This window comes from Triticum urartu, chromosome 7A (assembly GCF_056163025.1).
Source record: "Triticum urartu cultivar PI428250 chromosome 7A, HENAU_Tu73, whole genome shotgun sequence".
Lineage (NCBI taxonomy): Eukaryota > Viridiplantae > Streptophyta > Magnoliopsida > Poales > Poaceae > Triticum > Triticum urartu.
In genome coordinates, this window is record NC_141879.1 from 60,204,296 (window position 1) to 60,229,004 (window position 24,709).

The window sequence follows — 24,709 nt, forward strand, 5'->3', positions numbered from 1 at the left end:
CAGCATGAACTGTGGTATTTTCTGAAGTCGGCATTGTATGTCGGTGCTGGCATGGTGCCGGCATGAGACATGGCCGCTGGCATTATCGGCCGCGGGCCTTTTTTATTTAAAAGTTGAATGCGGACATGAAATGGATTGGCGCATTGGGCGCATTGCCGACCCAAATGCAAAAGTGGACGGACGCCCGGCGGGCGGCCGACCCAAACGGACAAAAAACAGACAAATGTGCCGTCTGTTTGGGTCGCCCCATTGGAGTTGCTCTAAGGCCAAAGCCATGCTTAGGTGAGAAAAAAAATTAAAACCCCGAAGCGACCAGAACCAAACGCATCATACGTGAGCCGGATGTGTGAGTCCAACATGGCGGTGGACCGGACTCCCGCAATACCCCGGATTTGCTTGCGGACCGATAGAATTTTAGGGAGGTAAATACATCATAAGTCACAGAACTTGCACGCGATGGTCAATTTGGTGCATAAACTTGTAAAATACATATTTCTGGTCATCTAACTTGTCTTTCTGTTCATATACGGTGCTTTTCTACTGTATAATGTGCACGCTTGGCTTGCCAACATGGCAGGGGCCCACTGTCAGTGGCTGGCGCAGTGGGTAATCTGCATGCACTTTTTTTTTCAAAAAGCACCTTTGCATTTTATTTATTTATGTAGAAAATCCTCAAATAGAATAAAAAGTGCTAGAGCGGCAACAGGATTCAAACACACAACCTGCTATGATTCGCCTAGCTTAGATAGCCACTTGACCTCTTACTGTTGACGTTTATAGAGCACAATTAGCTTTATATAAGATAAACCGTACGAGTTAAAGTAGAAACCAAACGAGAAAAGCGGAATATAGTTTTTTTTTGGACAAATCATCTAATTTTTTGTTTGAATTCAAATAATTTAAAATTTGAAAATAAGGATAAAAGGAAATATAGTGCCCAATGAATGTACGTATTTTTTTGGGACAAATCAACAAAATTTTGTTTGAATTCGAATAATTTTAAATCTGAAAATCTAGATAAAAGAAAATATGGGTCAGAATGAATGTACGTAATTTTTTTTCGGACAAATCAACTAATTTTTATTTGAATTTGAAAAATCTATATAAAAGAAATATAGTTCATAATGAATGTACGTAAATTTCTTTCGAACAAATCAATGGAAATTTTGTTCGAATTCAAATAATTTTAAATTGGAAATCTAGATAAAAGAAAACATAGGTCAGAATGAATGTATGTATATTTTCTCCGGAATAAATAAATAAATTTTGTTTGAATTCAAATAATTTTAAATTAAAAAATCTAGAGAAAAGAATATATAGCGCAGAATGAATGTACATAATTTTGTTTCGAATAATTCATCTAAAAATTGGTTTGAATCCAAATAATTTTAAATTTGAAAATCTAGAGAAATGAAAATATATTCAGAATGTGCACTTTTTATTTTAGAGGTGATATACCTTAGTAGTCGAAATGAAATACCAAGTACGATCAGTTGGGGTGGACAGGCTCCATTACAATAGGTCGTTGATTAGAACTCGCTCGTCCCATTTTTTCCAACCCAATATATTTACAACTTACACTGACCGTAGGACCCAGCGGACAACTATTGTTGGAGTGCTTTTGCACAAAGTAAAAAAAAACAAGCGTGTTTCTGAAAAACAGTAACATCACGTGCACTAGCCACTGACAATGGACCCAATATATTTACAATGTACATTGACAATGGGATCCAGCGGGCAACTATTGTTGGAGTGCTTTTGTACAAAGTAGAAAAATAAGGGTGTTTTAAAAAAAAACATCGGTCCTGGTCATGTTGGCATGCCACATAGGCAGCGAATACACCTATGTACGGATAATGTGACCGTATTTGCACGCCCACGCAAGTTATATGACCAGAAACACGTATTTTACAAGTTTATGCACCAAACTGACCGTCACGAACAAGTTCTAAGACTTATGTATTTACCTCAATTTTAGGACTGACGCTGGTGTTTCGAGGGTTGGCCTCCGAGATGCTTCGTCTCCTCCACCTCCTTTCCTTTGGGTCCCCTCATCAATTCCAGTCCACTAGCACAGCTCGTCTTGTCCCATCGGCCGCTTGCAGGTTTCACCTGCTTCGCCAAGAAGACTCTGCGCCTGCTCATCGCCTTCTTCTTCCCCGTCGTCTTCCAGCCAAGACAAGATTCGAGCCGTCCGTGGTGACCGGTGAGTCCCGTGCCAGGTTGCCTCGTCGGCTCCGTTCTAATTCCTCTTTTCCCTTTCTCATCCGACCCTTTGCTTCGCCAGATCGTCAGTCCAGAGACGCCGCCGGGAACGGAACACCGTCGCGACGCCGGGAACGGAACACCGTCGCGCCGCCTCCAGAGTAAATCCTCTCGGCCCTCTCCTGCCATTCTCCCCTTTCAGCGGATAGATCGCCGAAATCGTCGCCCATCTGCTTTTTTTTCTCTTCTATTTTCATGCGTCCAATGATTTCTTGTTTCTCTATCGCTCCTGCTTTTCTCACGAAACTCTTTTTAGAAGGCTGATCCGCACGGATGAAACTGCTGTAGCTTGAGCTCATCAGAATGCTCCTTTCTGGATCTAGTCAGTCTAGATCTGTATAAATTTTTACAACTAGTATTTTTTTTAGTACATTTTAGTTACGTGTAGATGTTACATGTTTTTTTGTTTCTGCAAATACTAGTAAATTTTGCATTTTAGATACGAGTAAATGTCACTGCAAAAATGCAAGTAGTACTCTTTAATCATTACATTTCAGATATGTGTAAATGTATAAAATTATTAAATCTGCAGACTTTCTTTTAAATTGCGTCGTCGCTCTCATATGGTGATTATGATCATGCAAAAAAATCAATTACTCCATGACAACAAATGCGAATAATTTATACGTCTGATATGTGTAAATGAAACTGATTTTTTTCTGAAACCAAAAATTGAAATACAAGGGAGTCTGATCTGATTCGTTGCCCAGCACGCACACCTCACACCTGCATGCACACAAATGACACAGCGCGGTATCAGGAACAAAGAAGTTCAAAAACCAACACCGGTCCACTTGCATAGATCTAACGGTCCACCATAAAATGAGTGACCAAACTGATGGCAGCAAGAATCGGCTGATAAATCTAACGGTCCACCATAAAAAGAGGAGAGTGACCAAACTCGAAGTTTCACCACAGTGATTTTTAGTAAATCACGTTTCTTCTTCATGCGCCACACTAATGTTTGCTTGTTCTTTTTTTTTTCTTAACAGCTAGCATTCAACATGCCGAACAGCAGCGGCGTGACCGTGTTCGACGACCTGCCCGAGTGGCTTGTCGTTGACGAGATCCTTGTCCGGCTGCCGGCCAAGGATGTACTTCGGTGCCGTGCCGTCCGCCAGTCGTGGCGCAGCGGCACTTCCACCAACGCGTTCATCCTCAACCACCACCACCGCCAGCCCTCGCTCCCCATCATCAAAAACATAGAGGGCATCTACCGCCATGCCGGATCCCCTAGTGATCAAAAGATACAGCGTGTCCTCCGGAACGCAGATCCCTTTAAAAACGAGATGACTCTATGCCATGCCGCTTGTGATGGCCTCCTCATCCTGGAGAAGCAATCCAATTTCTACATCTGCAACCCTACCACCCGCAAGTGTGCTTCCCTGCCACATCCTCCACGACGGCCAGGCTTCAGCGCCGTCGGCGTAGTCGGCTTCTACCGGCTCCACACATCTGGAGAACACCGGGTTCTCTGGGCGTCATACTTGAACCAAATGCCGTACTTGGTACTCATTGGGGCTGCCGTCCCAACTGAGTTGCCTGATTACTTCATACTCACAGTTGGATCGGACCAGCCAAGATGCATCCAATGGCCGACAATTTGAAAATATGGGTTTCCTACCCTGTCCTTCAATACTCCACCAGTCCACAATCGTGCTCGCCTGCACTGGGCAACATGGGCAACAGGCCTCAACATAACGGTATTTGACACCGTAGCCGAGACATTCTGGCAGATGAGCCGCCCAGCACAGTTGGGTGAGAAGGTGACATTGTTGGATATGTGCGGCTCCCTTGCCTTGTGCTGCACCACCAATGACTGTCAATTTAGATGTTTGGGTGTTGCAGGACTATGATGCTGAAACCTGGGGCTTTCAGTACCGGTTTAACTTGTCAGCAATGGAGGCATTGCCACCGTTTAAGTTTGACCTCAATGCTCTCCCTAGGATGGCTGTGATCAATGAGCGTGAGCTGTTGATCGAGCAGTGTGTTGGCCGTCTGTTGCATTGTGACATTGATGGTGTGTTTTTAGGATATGTGCGAGCCAAGGAGCCTGGGAACCACTTTGTGCTAACTATGCAGCGCCTCCAAGAGAGCATGATTTCAGTCCCATTGTTTGAGGCGCAGGAAGAAGATGCTGTGAACAAGGAGTCTCCATTCGTCATGGTGCTATAAGATGCCAGGCTCCATCTTAATGATTTCGACTAGCTGTTTGTTGTGCCCTTGGGAGTATCTATCCTGTATGAACCTTGCTTTCTGTTCTGTCTTCTTACTTTTTTAGTACTAGTAGAACCGAACACTTTGTATGTCTGAAGTAGCGCCTCATCACTTGGTGCTTGTTATGCTATCTTGAGCGTCATGTTGATGTTGTAAAAAATGGTGTGTCTATGCTATTGCTATGTAGAACTGCTATAATGTTCATGTTCACCCCTGTTGACTTTCAGTTTGCGCTGTTATTAAGGCATGGTTGCAGTTTGAAATGCTGATTCCTTCGTGAGAATTTGTGGTATTTTAGTTGTTGAAATGGTTAGTAGTTTAGTTACTCCCATCCGTGGCTTAATATTTTGATCTTTCATGTTCAGTGCACGCTTTGGTCCTGCTGATTTCATGTTCAGGCATATTTCGGAAGCTGCATGCCATTTTGGTGCTCAGCAGCATGGTTTTGTGTCTGATCGTCACTACAGTGGCAGGTTTTACTACTTCAACACGAATATTGTTTCTGTTTTCTGGCAAGTACAGGCTTTGTTCCATTGACTTTCAACCATTTCAGAGAAAAGAGCTTGGCTTTTGGTTTTGTTTCCAGATTCTTTTTGGGGGGTAGGAATGAATTATTTATGAACTTGATTGATTGACTTTCACCAGTTGGGAGAAGAGACGTTGGTGATATATGAAATTCCATCTCTGCACCCGAGCTCATTTGCACCTGCGCTGACGAAAAAAATCAAAACAAATACTAGAAAAATTCAAAAAAAATCTGAAAAATTATTATGCGGTAGATAATTTGATGCATGGAGTTCGCTCCAATTTTCAAATCATTTGGACATCTGAGGAGGAGCTCTCAGCAAAAAAAATAAATTGGAAGTCTGTACAAAAAGTTTACTGTTCATGTACTATTTTGGTCTGATTTGTCTTTTTTCCTGAGAGCTGCTCAGATGTTCAAATGACATAAAATTTGGAGCGGGCCTGACGCATCAAATTGTCTACTACAAAAAAAAGTTGGAATTTTTTGATTTTGTTTTGATTTTTTTTCTAACCGGGTGCAGATAAGCCTGATTACCGAAACGCCCTACTCGGTGATATAAATCTTGTATAAGTGTTGCTAGCTGGGGTCTTTCTTTGCTGCTGCTTCTGTGACCCGAATTGTCATAGTGGAACCTAGTCTTGTTCCTTTTACCCCCAAAAAAGGACCAGGCAGTTGAACCTGGTCTTTTTTGGTTCAGCAATGTGCTAATTACCAGTTCATCTTGGTTTGTATGAAGATCTGTACCTTGCATGGTCACAGTTTCACCATGATATTTCTATTATTTTATCTAAAATTTTGCTGATTTTTTGGCCATTCCGATGGCGACAGTTCCCACAGCAACAAAACAAAATGTACAAAAACTTAGAACGTAGAAAGAAAAATTAAAATGGAAAAGAAATGCGCATCCAGGGAATCGAACCCTGGTCAGTACCGTGGGAGGGTACTATGATACCACTACACCAGATGCGCCTTGATGGTTATATGTTTTGTCTTCAGCTTGTCATCCTCATAGACCAGGCCATGTGAAAAAGAACAAAAATTGAGAATTGGAGAAGTGGGGTATCGATCCCCATACCTCTCGCATGCTAAGCGAGCGCTCTACCATCTGAGCTACATCCCCATTACGTGTTGTAGTTAACTAGCGTTAATATTCATCTTATAATTTACCTAAAAATACGCATCTTTTAATAAACACAGCTTAGGCTATGGTGGGGTTGATCAATGATCAAACGCGGAATTTATCTGCTGTAGGGCAGATTGTGGAGGAAGTTAAAGCATTGTTAAAGACTAGACAGGATTACAAGATTACTTGGGTCCGGCGATCGGCTAATGGGGTTGCTCATTCGTTAGCAAAGTTGGGGCTTAGCAGTAGAGTTTCAGAGTTTTGGGACCTTGTTCCCCCACATTGTATTTTAAGTACTGTCTCGGATGAAATTCCTGTTTTAGCTTAATAAAAGTGGAAGGTTGAATAAAAAAAAAAAGCTTAGTCTTGCTCGTTGGGTCCTGTTTTTGGTGTAGTATTGCTTACCCAACCTTGGGCGATACGGTTATTTCCCCTTCTTCTAATCCGGCTCGTGTATTGCTTCTCCCGTATGCGGCATCTTTTTTGTTTCCTTGGTGGACTCGACTCACACCTCATGTTTGTGTTCATACTTCATACTCGAGCACCGACCGGAGGCTCTAATAAAGAAACGGAAGCATTAAAAATCCAGAAACGTCTTTGGTCATCAGGATAGATCAACAGAGTATGAATTACATGACGAGAATTATCATTCCATCACCACTATCGTCCTCATCCCCAAGTGGCTTAACCGCGGATGCCATCTCGTCGTCGAGTGCCTTGAATTTGTTGATGTAGTCGGAGATGGACGGAGCCCTTGTGTGTAGTAGCTAGCGGGTTGCGGGTGTTTACGGCGCGAGCCTGTCTATGTTGAGAAGATGCCCTCAGTGGCCTTCAATGTGTGTGCCACATTAGTTCCTTTAATGTGCGTGCCATAATAGGTTGGATGATGACCGCTGCAAGCATGCTGCGAGAGAGCTATGTGTGTGTTTACAGAGCGAGTTTTATTTGGGTTAGGAAGATGTTCTAAATGGCCTTCCATGTGCGCAACACAATCGGCTGGGTGATGAGCGCTTAAGATCCATTCAATCAGTGACCATGAGGTGTACTGGGTTCACCACGGTGATGACCTACCCATCTTTATGATGCCGGGGAGAGTTTCCACTCGAACAACAACCGTCGAGTCAATGAAGCGATGTTTTTGTGCGCTACGAGTTGTGGAGAGAACCTGCCCCTTCCAGAGCAGATGATTGGTCTTGGCCAGCTTCTCCGTGATGAAATGGGCTAAGGACACAATGAGATAAAGGGGTGATGCGGTGGAGGAGCTAGCCATAACTTTGGTTGGATGCAACACACTAGATGTGATCCAAAGTGGACTGGCTCGTGATACCATGTGAGATTTTGTGTAAGCGTTTGTACCTCCTGAAGGAGGCTGCGTGGATTGTATTTATAACGATATACACATGTCGGTTACAATAGATCTTCCCAGATCACAGTTTGATAGTTGAGGGAACTAGTTTAAACTATGTCCAATACCTTATCTCTATGAATCAAGTTGTTCCTGTTGTAACTACAAGATTATATAGGTAGATTGCAACTAATTCTAACACAAGAAGTTGCTTCTGATGTTGATCCCACTCGTCAATTCTTTCTCCACAATGGCATCCTCAAGTACAACAATAGGCTTTATGTTGGTACATCTAACTTCCATTCTTCTACATTAGGTGGTCATTCGAGATAAGAGCTATTTACCACAGGATCGAAAGGATTCTCTATTTGCAAAAGTTAAAATCTATAGTGGAAACATTTGTCCCTCGGTGCCCTAGTTGTCAAACCACAAAATTTGAACATATACATCCTCCCAGTAAACTTTAACATCTATCATCTCCTCCCATTGCTTGGTCTCACATTACAATGGACTTTATCACTTGTGTTCCCAAATCCAAGGAAAGAAGTAATATTGGAAGTAGTGGTTTGTGTGAAATTAAAGTATGCTCACTTCCTACCAATTAGCACTCCCATACACTACTCAGAGTGTCTTCCAGGTTATGGCGGACAAAGTCACGGTGACGGAGTTACATAATGAAAAAACATGTGGTGCCCCCATGTTTGGTTTTGGTAATTGATGACAATCTCTATGGACTAATGGTTGCCTTGAGTTATATTTGAAGGTTTTGTCCATAGGCTTTTCTTGGAGTACATGTGTTGGTTTCAAGGAAAGTTTGTGTCGACCAAGGTGTTATTCAAGGAATTATCCAAAGATTGGTCATGTGAGAGTTGAGCTTATTGCAAGCATGTCTTGAAGAAGAAGATTGTGTGATCATTCATGTCTACCTTCAAGACATCATTCAAATGAAGAGAATTGGAAAGGTTCAAGGATGATCAAGACTAAGTCAAGAGTGAATCAAGTTGATCAACTCACAAAGCGCAGAAGATGTACCGAGAGGGATCAAGTGATCCCATGGTATGGTAAGAATTGTCAATTACGCTTTGTGTACTAACCCATGGTCTACGTGAGAGTTCTTTATGGGGTTAGGTTGCGGTGTGCAAGTTCAAGTGGAGCATCACGAAGAGATCAAATGCTTGAAGCTTGCCGTCCTTTGTGGTGATAATGGACTTGTGAAGATGTGCGGAAGAGTGGCTCACCCATAGTGGAGTATGGGGGAGCAATCAACTAGTCTTCATCGAGTCAACACAGTCAAGAAAGGTGGTCCAACTTGAGGGAGTCAAGATTGTCATCATCTAGCTCAAGTGGACCATGTGCAAGGCAAAGGTTTGCCCTTGATAGGTTTTCTATTTTACCAGTCTCATGATGGTAGTTGGGAGACCGGGTTATAGGATCGATTGCCGTACTATCAAGGGGGGCTCTCGATGAGTAACTTGATCGTATCGTTCGTAGAGAGCTCAAACCATTGCATCCTTGCATCATCTTTCTTGGTTCTTGTTTGGTTCTCTTTGTGAGTCTTAGAGCTTATGGTCATCTTGATGACAAGCTCGAGTTCATTGAAAACGGAGTTCACTTGCATCTTCTATGATGTTTTCGATGTTCGAGGTTTTGCCGGTTCTTCTCGGTTGGAGGTTTCACTCCTCTATTTGTTGGCATACCTCCTCTGCCTCTTCTTACTATATCCAGTCGCTGTTTTGATGCTACTCGTCGTCTTGTTTCCAATAAGCTTGAGTTTGCTCAATTCGGAGCTCATATGCAGAAGTTATGGCAGTTCTGGTTTTCTTGAGAGTGGTTTTTGTCTGGTCCCAGCGGTAGTACCGCGTGCCCCAGCGGTAGTACCGCCTGGAGCTCTCAGTCGTTGTACCGCTGCTTCCGGCCGGTGGTACCGCCAACTTGCTCAGCAAACTCTTGGGCGGTTGTTCCGGCCAGGCACCGCCCAAGTACCGGTCAGACCTCTGTTTTGATGCGGTACTCGGGCGGTGGTGGCCCGGTTGGTCCGGTCGTACCGGTACCACCGGTGTCCGGAGCGGTTCTACCGCTCAGGACTTAGCCGCCCGAGCGCTCAAGGCCATGCGGTTGCACCGGCCCGGTACCGCTCGACTACCGCACTCAGGGGTGACTCTCTTTTGTTCCTATGCGGTGGTTGAGCGGTGGCTGGGCGCTTGGTCCGGTTGTTCTTCTCAACCGGTGCTACCGCCTGGTCGCCCGGTTGTACCGCCTGGTAGGGTTCTGCACGTATACTGTGAGTCCCGGTTGTACCGGGACCAGGAGCGGTAGTACCGCTCATGTGCGGGCTGAGCACATAACGGTTGGATTTCCCCCTCCTATAAAAGGGGGTCTTCTTCCCCATTGACCCTAACCTTTTAAGCTCGTGTTCTTCCCCCATTGTTGACCTTCTTTGAGCTTGTTAACTCTCAATCCCTCCATGGATTCTTACTAGTTTTTTAGGGAAAAGAGAGAGGAGATCTAGATCCACATTTCCACCAATCACTTTCTCCTCTATGTGAGGGGAACCCCTTGGATCTAGATCTTGGAGTTCTTGGTGTTCTCCTTCTTGCTCTTCCTCTCATTTTCCTCCCTAGCACTAGTTGCTCCGGTGGGGTTTGAGAGAGAAGGACTTGGGCACTCCGTGTGCCCTTGCCATTGCATTTGGTGCATCGGTTTGAGTTCTCGACGGTGATACGTGGAAGTGAAGTTTGAGAAGCTTATTACTCTTGGGTGTTTGGGCACCCTAGAGCTTGTTCCTCTTGGGTGCCTTGGCGCCCTAAACGGTTGGTGTTGTTCGGAGCTCAATCATTGTGGTGTAAAGCTCCGGGCAAGCGTCGGGGTCTCCAATTAGGTTGTGGAGATCGCCCCGAGCAATTTGACGGGTATCGGTGACCGCCCCAAGGGTTGCCAAAGTGTACGGGTTCGGTGACCGCCCCCAAGGGTTGCCATTTGTACGGGTTCGGTGACCGCCCTCAAGGGTCCTTTAGTGGAATCACGGCATCTTGCATTGTGCGAGGGCGTGAGGAGATTACGGTGGCCCTAGTGGCTTCTTGGGGAGCATTGTGCCTCCACACCGCTCCAAACGGAGATTAGCATCCGCAAGGGTGTGAACTTCGGGATACATCATCGTCTCCGCGTGCCTCGGTTATCTCTTACCCGAGCTCTTTACTTATGCACTTTACTTTGTGATAGCCATATTGTTTCTTGTCATATATCTTGCTATCGCATAGTTGCTTATCTTGCTTAGCATAAGTTGTTGGTGCACATAGGTGAGCCTAGTTGTTTTAGGTTTTGTGCTTGACAAATTAACCGCTAGGTTTATTCTGCATTTGTTCAAGCCTAAATCGTAATTATTTTAAAACGCCTATTCACCCCCCCCCCCTCTCTAGGCGACATCCACGATCTTTCACATAACATTCCTTAAATCTTTGAGTTAACTCTATCAAGAACTTTTCAAATGTGTGAAGGTGGAACGATGTATCAACACAACATCACACCCCGCAAACTGACGACCAAATAAAAAGAGTTGACCAATGCACCAAGTCTTCTATCTGCGTTGCATGGTTTTCGAGGCCTTATATGGTTATAAACCTCCCCAAACGACCAAATAAAAAGAGTTGACCAATTCACCCTGTGTTTTGGCTCCCACTAGCTGAACTGTGGCACAATAACTCTTACCACTTCTCACTGAAAAAAACTCCTTTTGAGGCCTTATATGGTTATAAACCTCCCCAAATGACCATTTATGACAGTGAACAAATGGTTGCTCAATTCAGAACAAATAATGAACAAGCGCAAACCAGAATGAAATACTTCACAAATATGAAAAAGGAATGAAAGATCTTTCTCTATGGGTGATCATGTTTGCCTAAAGATCCAACCTTACCGTTAAAATTATTTTGGATCGAGAGGACATCTCAAACTTCGATCCAAATCTCGTGGTGGATCTAAGATTTTCCCTAGAGCCCTAGAGTTACTTTGGGCGTAGAAGCGAGCATGTCGCCTCAACGATGCCTTCAAGAAGGAAGCAATGCTCGCAGACACCGCCGTCGACTGCCCTGGCCAGAACCGGAAGCAAGACCATCCAACACTATGTCATCGCCTCATGCCCGATCGAGACCCAACTAGACTATCGCCACTTGAAGGAAGATACTGAAGAACTGAACACTTATATGACAAATGTGCAAGTTCAGATAACAGACAAAGACGAGACGAGGGAAGATCTACGAGCTTGGCCTTTGGTTGGTTTTGTTTCCAAGTTCTTTTTGGAGGTTAGGAATGAATTAGTCATGAACTTGATGATTGGCTTTTTTTGAAACAGGGATTGATTGACTTTCAGCAGTTGGGAGAAAAAGGTTGGTGGTATAAATCTTGTAACTTGTAGGGTCTTTCTTTGCTGCTGCCTCTGTGACCGGTTGTGTTGCCTGGAGTTATTTTGATGTTACATGTCTCTGTTTTTGTTTAGCGGAACCTAATCTTGTTCCTTTTACCCCCAAAAAAGGACCAGACAGTTGAACCTGGTCTATTTTGGTCAACAATGTGCTAATTCCCAGTTCATCTTTGTTTGGGTCACAGTTTCACCATGATATTTCCATTATTTATCTAAAAAATTGCTGATATTTTGGCCGATTCCAGTGGCAACAGTTTGCACATCAACAAAACAAAATGTACAAAAACTGTGGTGTACACACAAAAAATTAAAATTCAAACAAAGATTTATCTTCTTGTGCCAAACAATGCTTTCTGCACTACTCCCTTCTCCCTAAAACTGTGGCGTTTTTAAGCAAGGAAATCATTGGCATGTGGATTAGTGAAGAGTTTCTTCACGGGACCTTGGATGACTTAGAAGAACTAGGAAGCAAGTACTATAAGGAGCTGATACTGAGAAATCTTATAGAGCCAAATACATAGTTTGTTGATCAGTGTGTCTACAACATACATGATGTTCTACGCTCGTTTGCTCAATTTGTGGCTAGAGATTAAGCACTAGCAGCTCACAATGGAGAAACTAATATTGTTACTAAACTTAGTGAACATGAGTTGCTATAATTTTTTGATAATTATAGTGGGGATGATGCTTTTCTTTCTACAGATAACCGGAGAAACTGCCAGTACTTAAATTTGCACAAATAATTATCAAATAAAACTACAAAACTCAATACAGACACATAAAAGAATAAAAATTCACCACACAAATAATTTTGACTACACCATTACAACTTAAGCTCAAGTTTAGCTAGCACAAAGATAGGAACTTATGGGTTCTGCGCTACAAAAAATCTGAATTCTCAAGTTGTCATATCTGAGGCCGAGACACTTCTGGAGAAAATGAGTTGCAAGGCGGCGGTAAGTAGTCCTGCTAAGGTCTAAGGTATTTTCCTTCACATCGACACCAGGTACCGATGTAGGCCAAACTACAAATAAAAGTGAGGAAGTTAGCATCAGTTCACAGTACAACAGTTTCAGAAAACTAACACTTGATCTGTGCATTGTGTCATTGCCGAACATACAACTTATTAGTTATGCTAACATTTGAACTTCATGTGATTCGCCATAGTTATGAAGAACATGCAGAGAATTGATATTTGCCAAACTTCATAATGAGTATGAGGAGCATGACAACAAAAATCAAAAAAAGAAGCTTCTTGGGGCACATCCAACACAACAAAACCATGGAGCAGATTCAGGGATTTTAACTTAGACAACAAACCATGGAGCAGATTCAGGGATTTTATCTTAGACAACAATATCATAACAAGAAGGTCGCCCAAGCAAGGTCGTTCCTGCTACCATTGCAAGTGCAGTTCCATAACCTGTGGATTGCAGATAATTAGATCAGGACAAGTAACATTCAAATGCTTCCTTACAAGAATTCAATACAGTTCATGCATTCTGATGATCAGATCACATCAAGACACCAAAAAGATTTAGGAGAATACTAAAAAAAAAATCCATGCTGTGAAGAAAGACTCTTGGAACAAAGTACTAAACCACATACTATTTTGAAACATGGAAAATTATAGTTTGACCATGTCCAGCTAGGTTTACATGATGGTTCCAAGTGAATAACAATCAGCATTATTAAGATGAAAATGAACACCTAAAAAGAAACAGTTTATTTGAATACAACATACAGAACTACAGAATACAGATGCAAACACCAGCCCTATTTGGATTGAATGTAATTTTGTGTGCTCCCCGTTATTTAGAGCTCAATGTAACAACACACACTAATATATATAGATTCCTCACCAAATCATAAACTGGTTTAAATTTCCATTTCACGAATCTCCCGTTACTTAAATTTCCATTTGATGAAGCAATGACACAAAAAAAAAGATGCGTAAAATCTGCTACTCCTTGAACATACACAAATTGGTGGCACAAAAAAAGTCATCAGGCATGATGCAAGTGGGATAAAAAATGAAATATGGCCAGAGATTACTAGCTTATGCAAGGAGCATATTGGTGCGAGGCAAATCTGCAATCTGCATCGATTTAGAGAAGGGCTGGCCGAGACTTGGGCCAGTTAAGGCTTCAGCAGAGGGGCGGAGCACTGACTCTGTAAGGCCACTATTTCGTGTATATTCAGAGAAGATAATTATCAGAAGAGTATTAGAATAACTAATTGCTAGCCAGTGCATCCACACATCAACACATGTTATCCGGTACATATTCCAACGAGATGTCATGGAACGAGCATATTCGTGCAAGGCAAAGCAAACCTGGAATCTGTATCGTGTTAATGGAAGGGTTGACCGAGACTTGGGCCAGTTGGGGCTTCAACAGAGGCGTGTAGCACTGTAAGGCCATGGTTGCGACTTGCGAGTATATTCAGAAAACCTGTCAATTCAAGATGATTAGATCAACTAGTCGAAAACCAGCGCACCCACACATTCCAAAGTAGTAAATTTTGCCATGATAATTGAGTATCATATTCTGAACTTGACATTCAGGATTTGATCCAGCTACAGTTACTCCACAACCCCTGTTACCTAAACTTAACACTTGAGGGTTCAGCTTTTAAACTGAACTTGACACTTGGCAATCATGACTGAATACCATGCATAATGCTGAATGATTAACCGGCTTTCTTAGCTCGCACTGCACACACACTTGTGCTTTTGTTCACCAGTATTGCCGTGTTCAACAAGTTCGCGGCGATAGGAATAGCTCATACCATAAGTATAGTCATGAATTGATCTGAAAGTAGCCCTCCAATATCTTTGCCTACTAGTCTATTAATTGTGATTCGATTATATTGTGGCTGCTAAACAACAGTTACTCCAATCATCTCTGAAATAAGTACATGCTAACAATGACACTGCTTGTGCATTGCTGCCATTGTATGCAAATTAGTTGTCTTAACTAATAGTAATTTATCTCTCCGACTTTTGCTTTTTTTACTTTGAGAAAGGCACAACACAAGAAAATGTGAGGTGGATTCCTATTAACCAGTGAAGTAAATTTTCTCTCTGACATTGGAAATTGCTCTTAACCAAAACTTTTCTATTATTGATTCTCAAGGAAGTTCATCCTACTGTAAGCCTAAATTCTGTAATTCATGAGCAACCCCACTGGACTCAGATAAATCAAGGATGGAGCGATAAAATACCTGAAGGAAATGGAGCATGTTAAAATCCATAGCTCTGGTAAAAGGATGCCCTTCCCACATAGCAGGTCAGTAGCCAAGCAAGCTCATAAAGTCACAATTCATATGATAAATTCAGAGATGCCACTTGCCATCATTCAGTATGGCTATGATGAGAACCATGAATAGTGCCAGAAGAACAAACCTGCAACCATTAAAGACAGCAAGATACCGGTGGTGAAATACTGTCATGATTACCTACTATTGGATTTGCTGCTGCATTCTTACCACTATCCGTATGGTGATGCAAACGGCATACATTTGCAGCCAAGTAGTACAAATCGACAGAACTCTTGTAGTAGAAGAAAACATGGGAACTTCAGCTGAACTTTAGCGTGTAGTTCATCATGCACTGCAAGATGGAGAACACAATGCAGAGGCCAGACTCCGTGAGCACGATGTCGACGCAGACCTGGCAGCGTCCGTCGTGTCCGACAGCCGTTGCCGCAGGTGCCCAACAAAATCCAAACAAAGACAATGAACATTAATGATTGCAGGAAGTCCATAGATAAGCTAACTACCTGGAATACCTAACAATTTAAAATATATGCTTGAATGAAGTTGCAGAATGAGACAAAAAAGGGAGACAAGAGTGAGAGCAGGGGGGAGAACTGAGGTGGAGGCAAACCTGAACCGCCTCGTCATCCTTGCTCCTGCTCCTCCTCTGCCGGGAAGGAGAGGGTTGTGGGGCACAGGAGATGCGTGGAGTCACCATTGTGCACAAGCTGCAGGTGTCGACGCCCATCTTCTGAGGCCACAGCACTGCACATGCTCCTCGAGGAAGAGGCGGAGCGCGGCCAAACTAAATCTCATAATCCACCATAAAATTTGGTTAAAGATCACAGGCCGCTAACTAAATCCAAATTGTTTCAAATTTTTAAAGGTTCATTTATCCACCAATATAATAATCACCATGCTTATCTATTAGACCTAAAATCTCATAATCCACCAAACATCTTTGACTATCTTCTTAAGACACAGTCTCCTAACTAAATCCAACTAAAACCTCATAAATCACGGAGAAATTTGGTACAATATCACAATCACCTAACTAAATCCAAATTGTTCAAGATTAATTAATACACCGAACATCTTTGTCTATCTCCTCAACATCACAATCAACTAACTAATCCATCAAATATGTCATAATCCACCATAAAATTTGGTTCAAGATCACAATCGCCTAACTAAATCCAAAAAAAATTCAAGTTTATAAATTTATTTATCCACCAATATAATAATCAACATGCTCACCTACTAGACCTAAATTCGCATAATCTAGCCGAACATCTTTTACTAGCTCGTCAAGACACCAATCACCTAACTAAATCCAACCAAAACCTCATAATCCACCGTAAAATTTGGTCAAAAGATCACAATCACATAACTAAATCCAAATTGTTTCAAATTAAATAAATATTTGTTCATCCACCAATATAGTAACCACCATGCTCATCTACTAGACCTAAAATCTCATAATCCACCAAACATGTTTGATTATCATCTCAAGACACAATCACCTAACTAAATCCAACTAAAATCTCATAAATCACAGAGAAATTTGGTTCAATATCACAATCATCTAGCTAAATCCAAATTGTTTAAGATTAATTAATCTATCGAACATCTTTCACATCTTCCGAAGATCACAATCTACTAACTAAATCTATTGAAAATCTCGTAATCCACCGTGAAATTCGTTCAAGATCACAATCGCCTAACTACATCTGCTCCATGTTTACTAAAGGGCGATTTATCCATCAATATAATAACCACCATGCTCACTTACTAGACCTAAATTAACATAATTCACCAAACATATTTGACTAACTCGTTGAGATCAGAGTCCCCTAACTAAATCCACCAAAATCCACCGTGAATTTGGTTGAAAAGTAACAATCACCTAACTAAATCAAAGATTTGTTTACCCACGAATATAATAATCACCATTCTCATAGTCCAGGAAACATCTTTGACTATGTTCTCAAGACATGATCACCTACTAAATCCACCTAAAATCTCATAACCCAGCATGAAATTCAGTTCAGTATCACAACTACCTAACTAAATCCAAATTGTTCAAGAATAATTAATCCACCAAACATCTTTGAATATCTTCTCAAGATCACAATCAACTAACTAATCCATAAAAAATCTCATAATCCACCATAAAGTTTGGTTCAAGGTCACAATCACCTAACTAAATCAAAATTGTTCCAAATTTATTGAAGATTCATTTATCCACCAATATAATAATCAACATGCTCACCTACTAGACCTAAATTCGCATAATTCACCGAACATTTTTTACTAGCTCGTCAAAATCACGCCCACCTAACTAAATCCAACTAGCACCTTATAATCCATCATAAAATTAGGTTAAAAGATCACAATCACATAACTAAATTCAAATCATTCCAAACTAAATTAAATATCTATTTATCTCACCAATATAATAATCATCATGCTCATCTACTAGACCTAAAATCTCATGATCCACAAAACATTTTTGATTATCATCTTGAGACACAATCACCTACCTAAATCCAACTAAAATCTTATAAATCACAGAGTAATTTGGTTCAATATCACAATCACCTAACTAAATCCATATTGTTCGAGATTAATCAATACGCCGAACATCTTTGACTATCTCAAGATCACAATCAACTAAATCCATTGAAAAATTTCATAATCCACCATGAAATTTGTTCAAGATCACAATCGCCTAATTAAATCCAAATTGCTCCATGTTTACTAAAGAAGTCGCTACTTCCTTGAGATTGGGGTTTCTTCTATACCTCTAATGGCTTCTTTATTTCCTAAGAGGAGTATATCCAGGATCTTCTTGCTTGTGTTGCTCTTACTGATGAGCACACTGTTGAGACTGCTATGGACCTCAACATCCACCTATGTGTCCACCTCCGCTCCCTGTAAGTGCCTGTCCGTTGCCTGGTGACGGGTTGATATGTGTGCTGTCTTGATCCCACATCCCGTGTTCCCTTGTTGGGCGACACCATGACCGCATGCTCAAGCACCACCAATGGCGAGCATGAGCTTTGACAATCGACGCATACCTGAATTTTACCCACGGGACGCACCCGAGAACACGGCGCTACCTATCGTCAAGGCCAAGGGCGCACATTAGGAGAACATGGGATGCTTAATCAAGTGCGTGACACAAAATCCGTAAATAGGACAAGGACACCAAGCCGGATCAGCGGGGAACGGAGAGTGCACAGGCACGTGGGATGCTAGATCAAACTCCATCTGCTGCCACTACCCCTAGTCTCTCCTCTGTTGCCTTGTTTATCAGTTATTTTCAGTAGTGGCATCATCGTCTAGTCACTTGTGTGGCCCTCATCTCTGCCAACCAATATAATAATCAACATGCTCACTTACTAGACCTAAATTCACATAATCCACCGAACATCTTTGATTATCATCTCAAGACACAATCATCTAACTAAATCCAACTAAAATCTCATAAATCACAAACAAATTTGGTTCAATATCACAATCATCTAACTAAATCCAAATATTAATTAATCCACCTAACATCTTTGACATCTTCCCAAGATCACAATCTACTAACTAAACCTATTGAAAATCTCGTAATCCACTGTGAAATTTGTTCAAGATCACAATCTCCTAACTACATCCAAATTGCTCCATGTTCACTAAAGGCACAATTATCCATCAATATAATAACCACCACGCTCACTTACTAGACCTAAATTAACATAATTCATCGAACATCTTTGTCTAACTCATCGAGATCACAGTCACCTAACTAAATCCAACAAAACCTCAAAAACCACCGTCAATTTGGTTGAAAAATAACAATCATCTAACTAAATCAAAATTGTTCCAAACTAAATCAAAGATTTGTTTATCCACCAATATAATAATCACGATTCTAACCTACTAAATCGAAAATCTCATAGTCCAGCAAACATCTTTGACTATGTTCTCAAGACACAATCACCTACTAAGTCCACCTAAAATCTAATAACCCAGCATGAAATTCGGTTCAGTATCACAACCACCTAACTAAATCCAAATTGTTCAAGATTAATTAATCCAGCAAACATCTTTCAATATCTTCTCAAGATCACAATCAACTAACTAATCCATAAAAATATCATATTCCACCATAAAGTTTGGTTCAAGGTCACAATCGCCCTAACTAAATCCAAATTGTTCCAAATTTATTAAAGATTCATTTATCCACCAATATAATAATCAATATGCTCACCTACTAGACCTAAATTCGCATAATTCATCGAACATTTTTTACTAGCTCGTCAAAATCACGCCCACCTAACTAAATCCAACTAGAACCTTACAATCCATCATAAAATTAGGTTAAAAGATCACAATCACATAACTAAATTCAAATCATTCCAAACTAAATTAAATATCTATTTATCTCACCAATAAAATAATCATCATGTTCATCTACTAGACCTAAAATCTCATGATCCACAAAACATTTCGGATTATCATCTCAAGACACAATCACCTAACTTAATCCAACTAAAATCTCATAAATGACAGAGAAATTTGGTTCAATATCACAATTACCTAACTAAATCCATATTGTTTGAGATTAATTAATACACCAAACATCTTTGACTATCTCCTCAAGATCACAATCAACTAAATCCATTGAAAAATCTCGTAATCCACCACGTTGAAAAATCTTGTAATCCACCACAAAACGTGTTCAAGATCACAATCGCCTAATTAAATCCAAATTGCTCCATGTTTACTAAAGAAGTCGCTACTTCCTTGAGATTGAGGTTCTTCTACCTCTAATGGATTCTTTATTTCCTAAGAGGAGTATATCCAGGATCTTCTTGCTCGTGTTGCTCTTACTGATGAGCACCCTATTGAGACTGCTATGGAGCACAACATCCACCTTTGTGTCCACCTCTGCTCCCTCTAAGTCTGGGCAGGCGTCCGTTGCCTGTTGACAGGTTGATGTGTGCTGTCTTGATCCCACACCCCATGTTCCCTTGTTGGGCGACACCATGACCACACGCTCAAGCACCACCAATGGCGAGCAAGAGCTTAGACAATCAACACATACCTGAATTTTACCCACGGGACGCGCCCGAGAACACGGCGCTACCTATCGTCAAGGCCAAGGACGCACATTAGGAGAACATGGGATGCTTAATCAAGTGCGTGACACAAAATCCGCAAACAGGACAAGGACACCAAGCCGGATCAGCGGGGAACGGAGAGTGCACAGGCACGTGGGATGCTGGATCAAAGTCCATCTACTACCACTACCCCCAGTCTCTCCTCTGTTGCCTTGTTTACCAGTTATTTTCAATAGTGGCATCATCGCCTTGAGTCAATTGTGTGGCCCTCACCTTTATCAACCAATATAATAATCAACACGCTTACCTACTAGACCTAAATTCACATAATCCACCGAACATCTTTTACTAGCTTGTCAAAATCACAATCACCTAACTTAATCCAACCAAAACCTTATAATCCACCGTAAATTAGGTTAGAAGATCATAATCACCAAACTAAATCCAAATTGTTTCAAACTAAATTAAATATTTGTTTATCCACCAATATAATAATCACCATGCTTAGTTATTAGACCTAAAATCTCATAAGCCACCAAACATCTTTGATTATCTTCTCAAGACATAATCACCAAACTAAATCCAACTAAAATCTCATAAATCACAGAGAAATTTAGCTCAATATCACAATCACCTAACTAAATCCAAATTGAATAAGATTAATTAATACACCGAATATCTTTGACTATCTCCTCAAGATCACAATCAACTAAGTAATCCATCAAAAATCTCATAATCCACCATAAAATTTGGTTTAAGATCACAATCACCTAAATTCTATTTTTTCCAAGTTTACTAAAAATCCATCTATCCACCAATATAATAACCAAGATGCTCACCTACTAGACCTAAATTCACATAATCTACCGATTTTTTTAGTAGCTCGTCAAGATCCCAATCACCTAAATAAATCCAACCAAAACCTCATAATCCACCATAAAATTTTGGTTAAAAGATCATAATCACCTACCTAAATCCAAATTGATCCAAACTAAATTAAATATCTGTTTACCTATCAATATAATAATCACCATGCTCATTTCTATAACTAAAATCTCATAATCCACCAAACAATGACTATCTTCTCAAGTCACAATCACCTAACTAAATCCACCTAGTATCAAATAAATCACCAAACTAAATCCAAATTGTTCCTGTCGACTATGAGACGCGACACCTACAGTGACTTCGTAAAATCTCAAGATGATATGCCGGCTCAGTCTCTCGAAGGTGCTCATAGGGGTGAGTGTATGCTCGTTTATATGAGCACTTGTGTCTGTACTGTGTTAAAAAATATATTAATTAATCAACCGAACATCTTGGACTATCTCCTCAAGATCTCAATCAACTAATTAAATCCATTTAAAATCTCATAATTCACCATGAAATTTGGTTCAAAATCACAATTGCCTAACTAAATCCAAATTACTCCAAGTTCACTAAAAATCTATTTATCCACCAATATAATAACCACCATGCTCACTTACTAGACATTAATTCTCAGATAATCCATCGAACATCTTTGACTATCTCATGAGGATCACAATCACCTAACTAAAGCTAACCCAAACATCAAAATCCACCGTGGATTTTCTTAAAAGATCACAATCATCTAACTAAATTCAAATTGTTTCAAACTAAATTAAAGGTCTATTTATCCACCAATATAATAGTCACCATGCTCACATACTAGACCTAAAATCTTAACATCCACCGAACATCTTTGACCATCTTCTCAAGATCATAATAACTAAACTAAATCCACCTAAAATCACATAAATCATCGTGAAATTCGGTTCAATATCACAATAGCCTACCTAAATTCAAATTGTTCAAGGTTAATTAATCCATTGAATATCTTTGAATGTCTCCTCAAGATCACAATCAACTAACAAAATCCATCTAAAATCTCGTAATCCACCATGAAATTTGGTTCAAGATCACAATCGCTTAACTAAATCCAAATTTTCTCAATTTTATTAAAAAATTACTTAACCGTTATAATTACCACCATGCTCACCTACTAGACCTAAATTCACATAATCCACCAAACGTCTTTTACTAGCTCGTCAAGATCACTCACCTACCTAAATCCAACCAAAACCTCATAATCCACCGTAAAATGAGGTTTAAGATCACAACCACTTAACTAAATACAAAATGTTCCAAACAAAATTAAAATCTATTTATCCACCAATATAATAATCACCATGCTCATCTACCATACCTAAACTCTCATAATCAACTGAACATTTTAGACTATATTCTCAAGATTAAATCACGTAACTAAATCCACCTAAAATCTCATAATCCATCAAAAAATACGGTTCAATATCACAATCACCTAACTAAATCCAAATTGTCCAAGATTAATTAATCCACCGAACATTTTTGACTATCTCCTCGAGATCACAATGAACTAAATAAATGCATCAAAATCTCATAATCCACCATGAAATTCGGTTCAAGATCATAATTGCCTAACTAAATCCAAATTGCTTCAAGTTTATTAAAGATCCATTTATCCGCCAATATAATAACCCATGGGCTTTAGTGACACCCTTGGGTTTTTGTAAAACATTTATGAGTAATAAAGATTCTTCCCAAGTCCTATGATTTATGCGACTAGCATGGCTAAGCATTACTATTAAACTTGCACATATGACCCACATTTATTTGACCACTACATGGTTAGAAAGGAGGGGTATTAAGAATGTCAAAGGAGGGTGTCAATATCAAGCACATAGAGCATAGCTAAACCCTAGCTAATTTACTTAGCATAAGAATGTCAAAGGGGTGTCAATATCAAGGACATGGGGCATAGCTAAACCCTAGCTAATTTAATTAACATAACAATACTAGTAAACAATACTTTATGCATGAAAAATAATTCTAAGTGTAATGCAAATATGGGTTCAACATGATCAAAGTAGGTTGCTTGCCTCGCTTGGCAAAGTCTTCAATGGTTTTGGTCACTCCTCAAACGTCCTTGAATCTTTCGAAAGATAATGATTTCTACTCACTGGAAAAATAAAATTAACACACAGTCAATAAACAATATGTGCAAAGGGCTCCATAATTTACAGAAGTAGTATCATTGGAAAGAGGGAAATTTTACAGAAGTAGTACCCTGGATTTTAGAAAAAGAGAAATGGTATTGTGAGCCAGAACGGGTCTACCTGATTAAACAGTACTACACCAGGGGGAGGGGGGCCAACGTCCAAGGCATGAAGGAGAAATACGCCTTCACTTACATGCCGATTTAGACCTGCACTGGGGCGATCACACAAGGCACACATGAGCACATGAGCAACAAAACCAGGATAATCAAGCAATAACAAATAAGATAATATGGATAAACTAGAGGATATTGCTTCAAGTGGCAGAGCAAAGGAAACCAGATTGCAGATGAAGCAAGAGCAGGTACCTTAATTCTGAGAAGTTTTTTTTTGGGGGGGGGGGTTGTCGTAAGGCGTAGGACCGGCGGTGGATTGATCCTGGGACGCAGCAGGTGGTGTAACTTCGGTAGAATACATTGTTGGCAGTCCATAACTACCAGTAGCATAATGATCACAGTATGACTGCTACTGGCCATAGCCTGCCTAGCTAGCAGTGGGTGCACCAGGGGAAGGCGGTGGTGCACCATAGCCTGGCTGACTGTATCCATACTGCCCATAACCAGCCTGAGTAGGCGGTGCCTGTCCATACGGAGCAGATGAAGGTGGCTTCTGAGCATGTGGAGGCTACCCATAAGCACCCGGGCCATACGTGGCCTGTGGTGGTGGCTGCATATCATAGTCAGGCTGTGTGGAGCAGTGTATCCAGATTGAGGGGGCAGAACCTTGCGCCATGTAGCTTGATGCAGCAGCAGTAGTATAGGTGGCTGGAGTTGAAGCTTGCTGCCCTGAAGTTGCTTGACCAGTGCCACCTGGACCACCATAGCTCGGTGCAGTACCACCATCCTGAGTTGGGTTAGCAGCTGATGCCCCATAGCCAGATGCCCCATAGTTCTACTAATCATATCCAGGCCGCTGCGAGTAAGACAGCCCTTGCGTCTGATAACCAGAGTAATCATAAGCTTGCTGCCCGCCACTCTGCTGAGAGTATGTAGAATCACCATACCCTTGTGAAGCATGAGTAACAGACTGGATGTAATTGTAGCTGCTAGCATCAGGAGGTGCAGTTCCAATGGCATACTGTTGTTGTTGGGGTTGCTGGTGTTGGTTCAGACTTTTTCAGACAACTAAACTGCATACTGCCTCCCTCCTATACTGGGGACAAGTGCAGTTTCCTCGCTAGAAAAACAATGCATATGGTTCAGACTTTTTCAGACAACAAAACTGCAACATCACATTCTAATTTCTAAACTCCGAGTGCAAAGCATCAAGTCTGTTGAGGTGAGTAGGACTAGGATTACCTACAGCCCTGATTTAATTTTGTCGAG

General features: G+C 40.9%; 1 protein-coding gene, 2 non-coding genes and 1 pseudogene across 4 annotated transcripts; 1 reads left to right on the forward strand and 3 right to left on the reverse strand.

Annotated features, from left to right (window-relative positions):
- The first annotated feature begins 1,982 nt into the window (after positions 1–1,982).
- LOC125523489 (F-box protein At5g18160-like) lies at positions 1,983–4,708 on the forward strand (annotated as a pseudogene). Its single transcript, XR_015610213.1, has 3 exons — positions 1,983–2,206; positions 2,288–2,366; positions 3,258–4,708. The product of XR_015610213.1 is annotated as an F-box protein At5g18160-like (transcript).
- A 1,198-nt stretch (positions 4,709–5,906) lies between these two features.
- Positions 5,907–5,977, reverse strand: TRNAG-CCC (transfer RNA glycine (anticodon CCC)). The gene has a single exon. It is a non-coding gene; the product is annotated as a tRNA-Gly (tRNA).
- Positions 5,978–6,055: 78 nt separating this feature from the next.
- On the reverse strand, positions 6,056–6,128 carry TRNAA-AGC (transfer RNA alanine (anticodon AGC)). The gene has a single exon. It is a non-coding gene; the product is annotated as a tRNA-Ala (tRNA).
- Positions 6,129–12,674: 6,546 nt separating this feature from the next.
- On the reverse strand, positions 12,675–24,490 carry LOC125525502 (uncharacterized; the record flags this gene model as incomplete). Its single annotated transcript, XM_087537824.1, has 5 exons — positions 12,675–14,346; positions 15,119–15,299; positions 15,383–23,287; positions 23,445–23,533; positions 23,693–24,490. Coding segments are annotated over 2 exons (804 nt in total), but the record flags the coding sequence as incomplete, so codon positions are not given.
- Between the last annotated feature and the right edge of the window lie 219 nt (positions 24,491–24,709).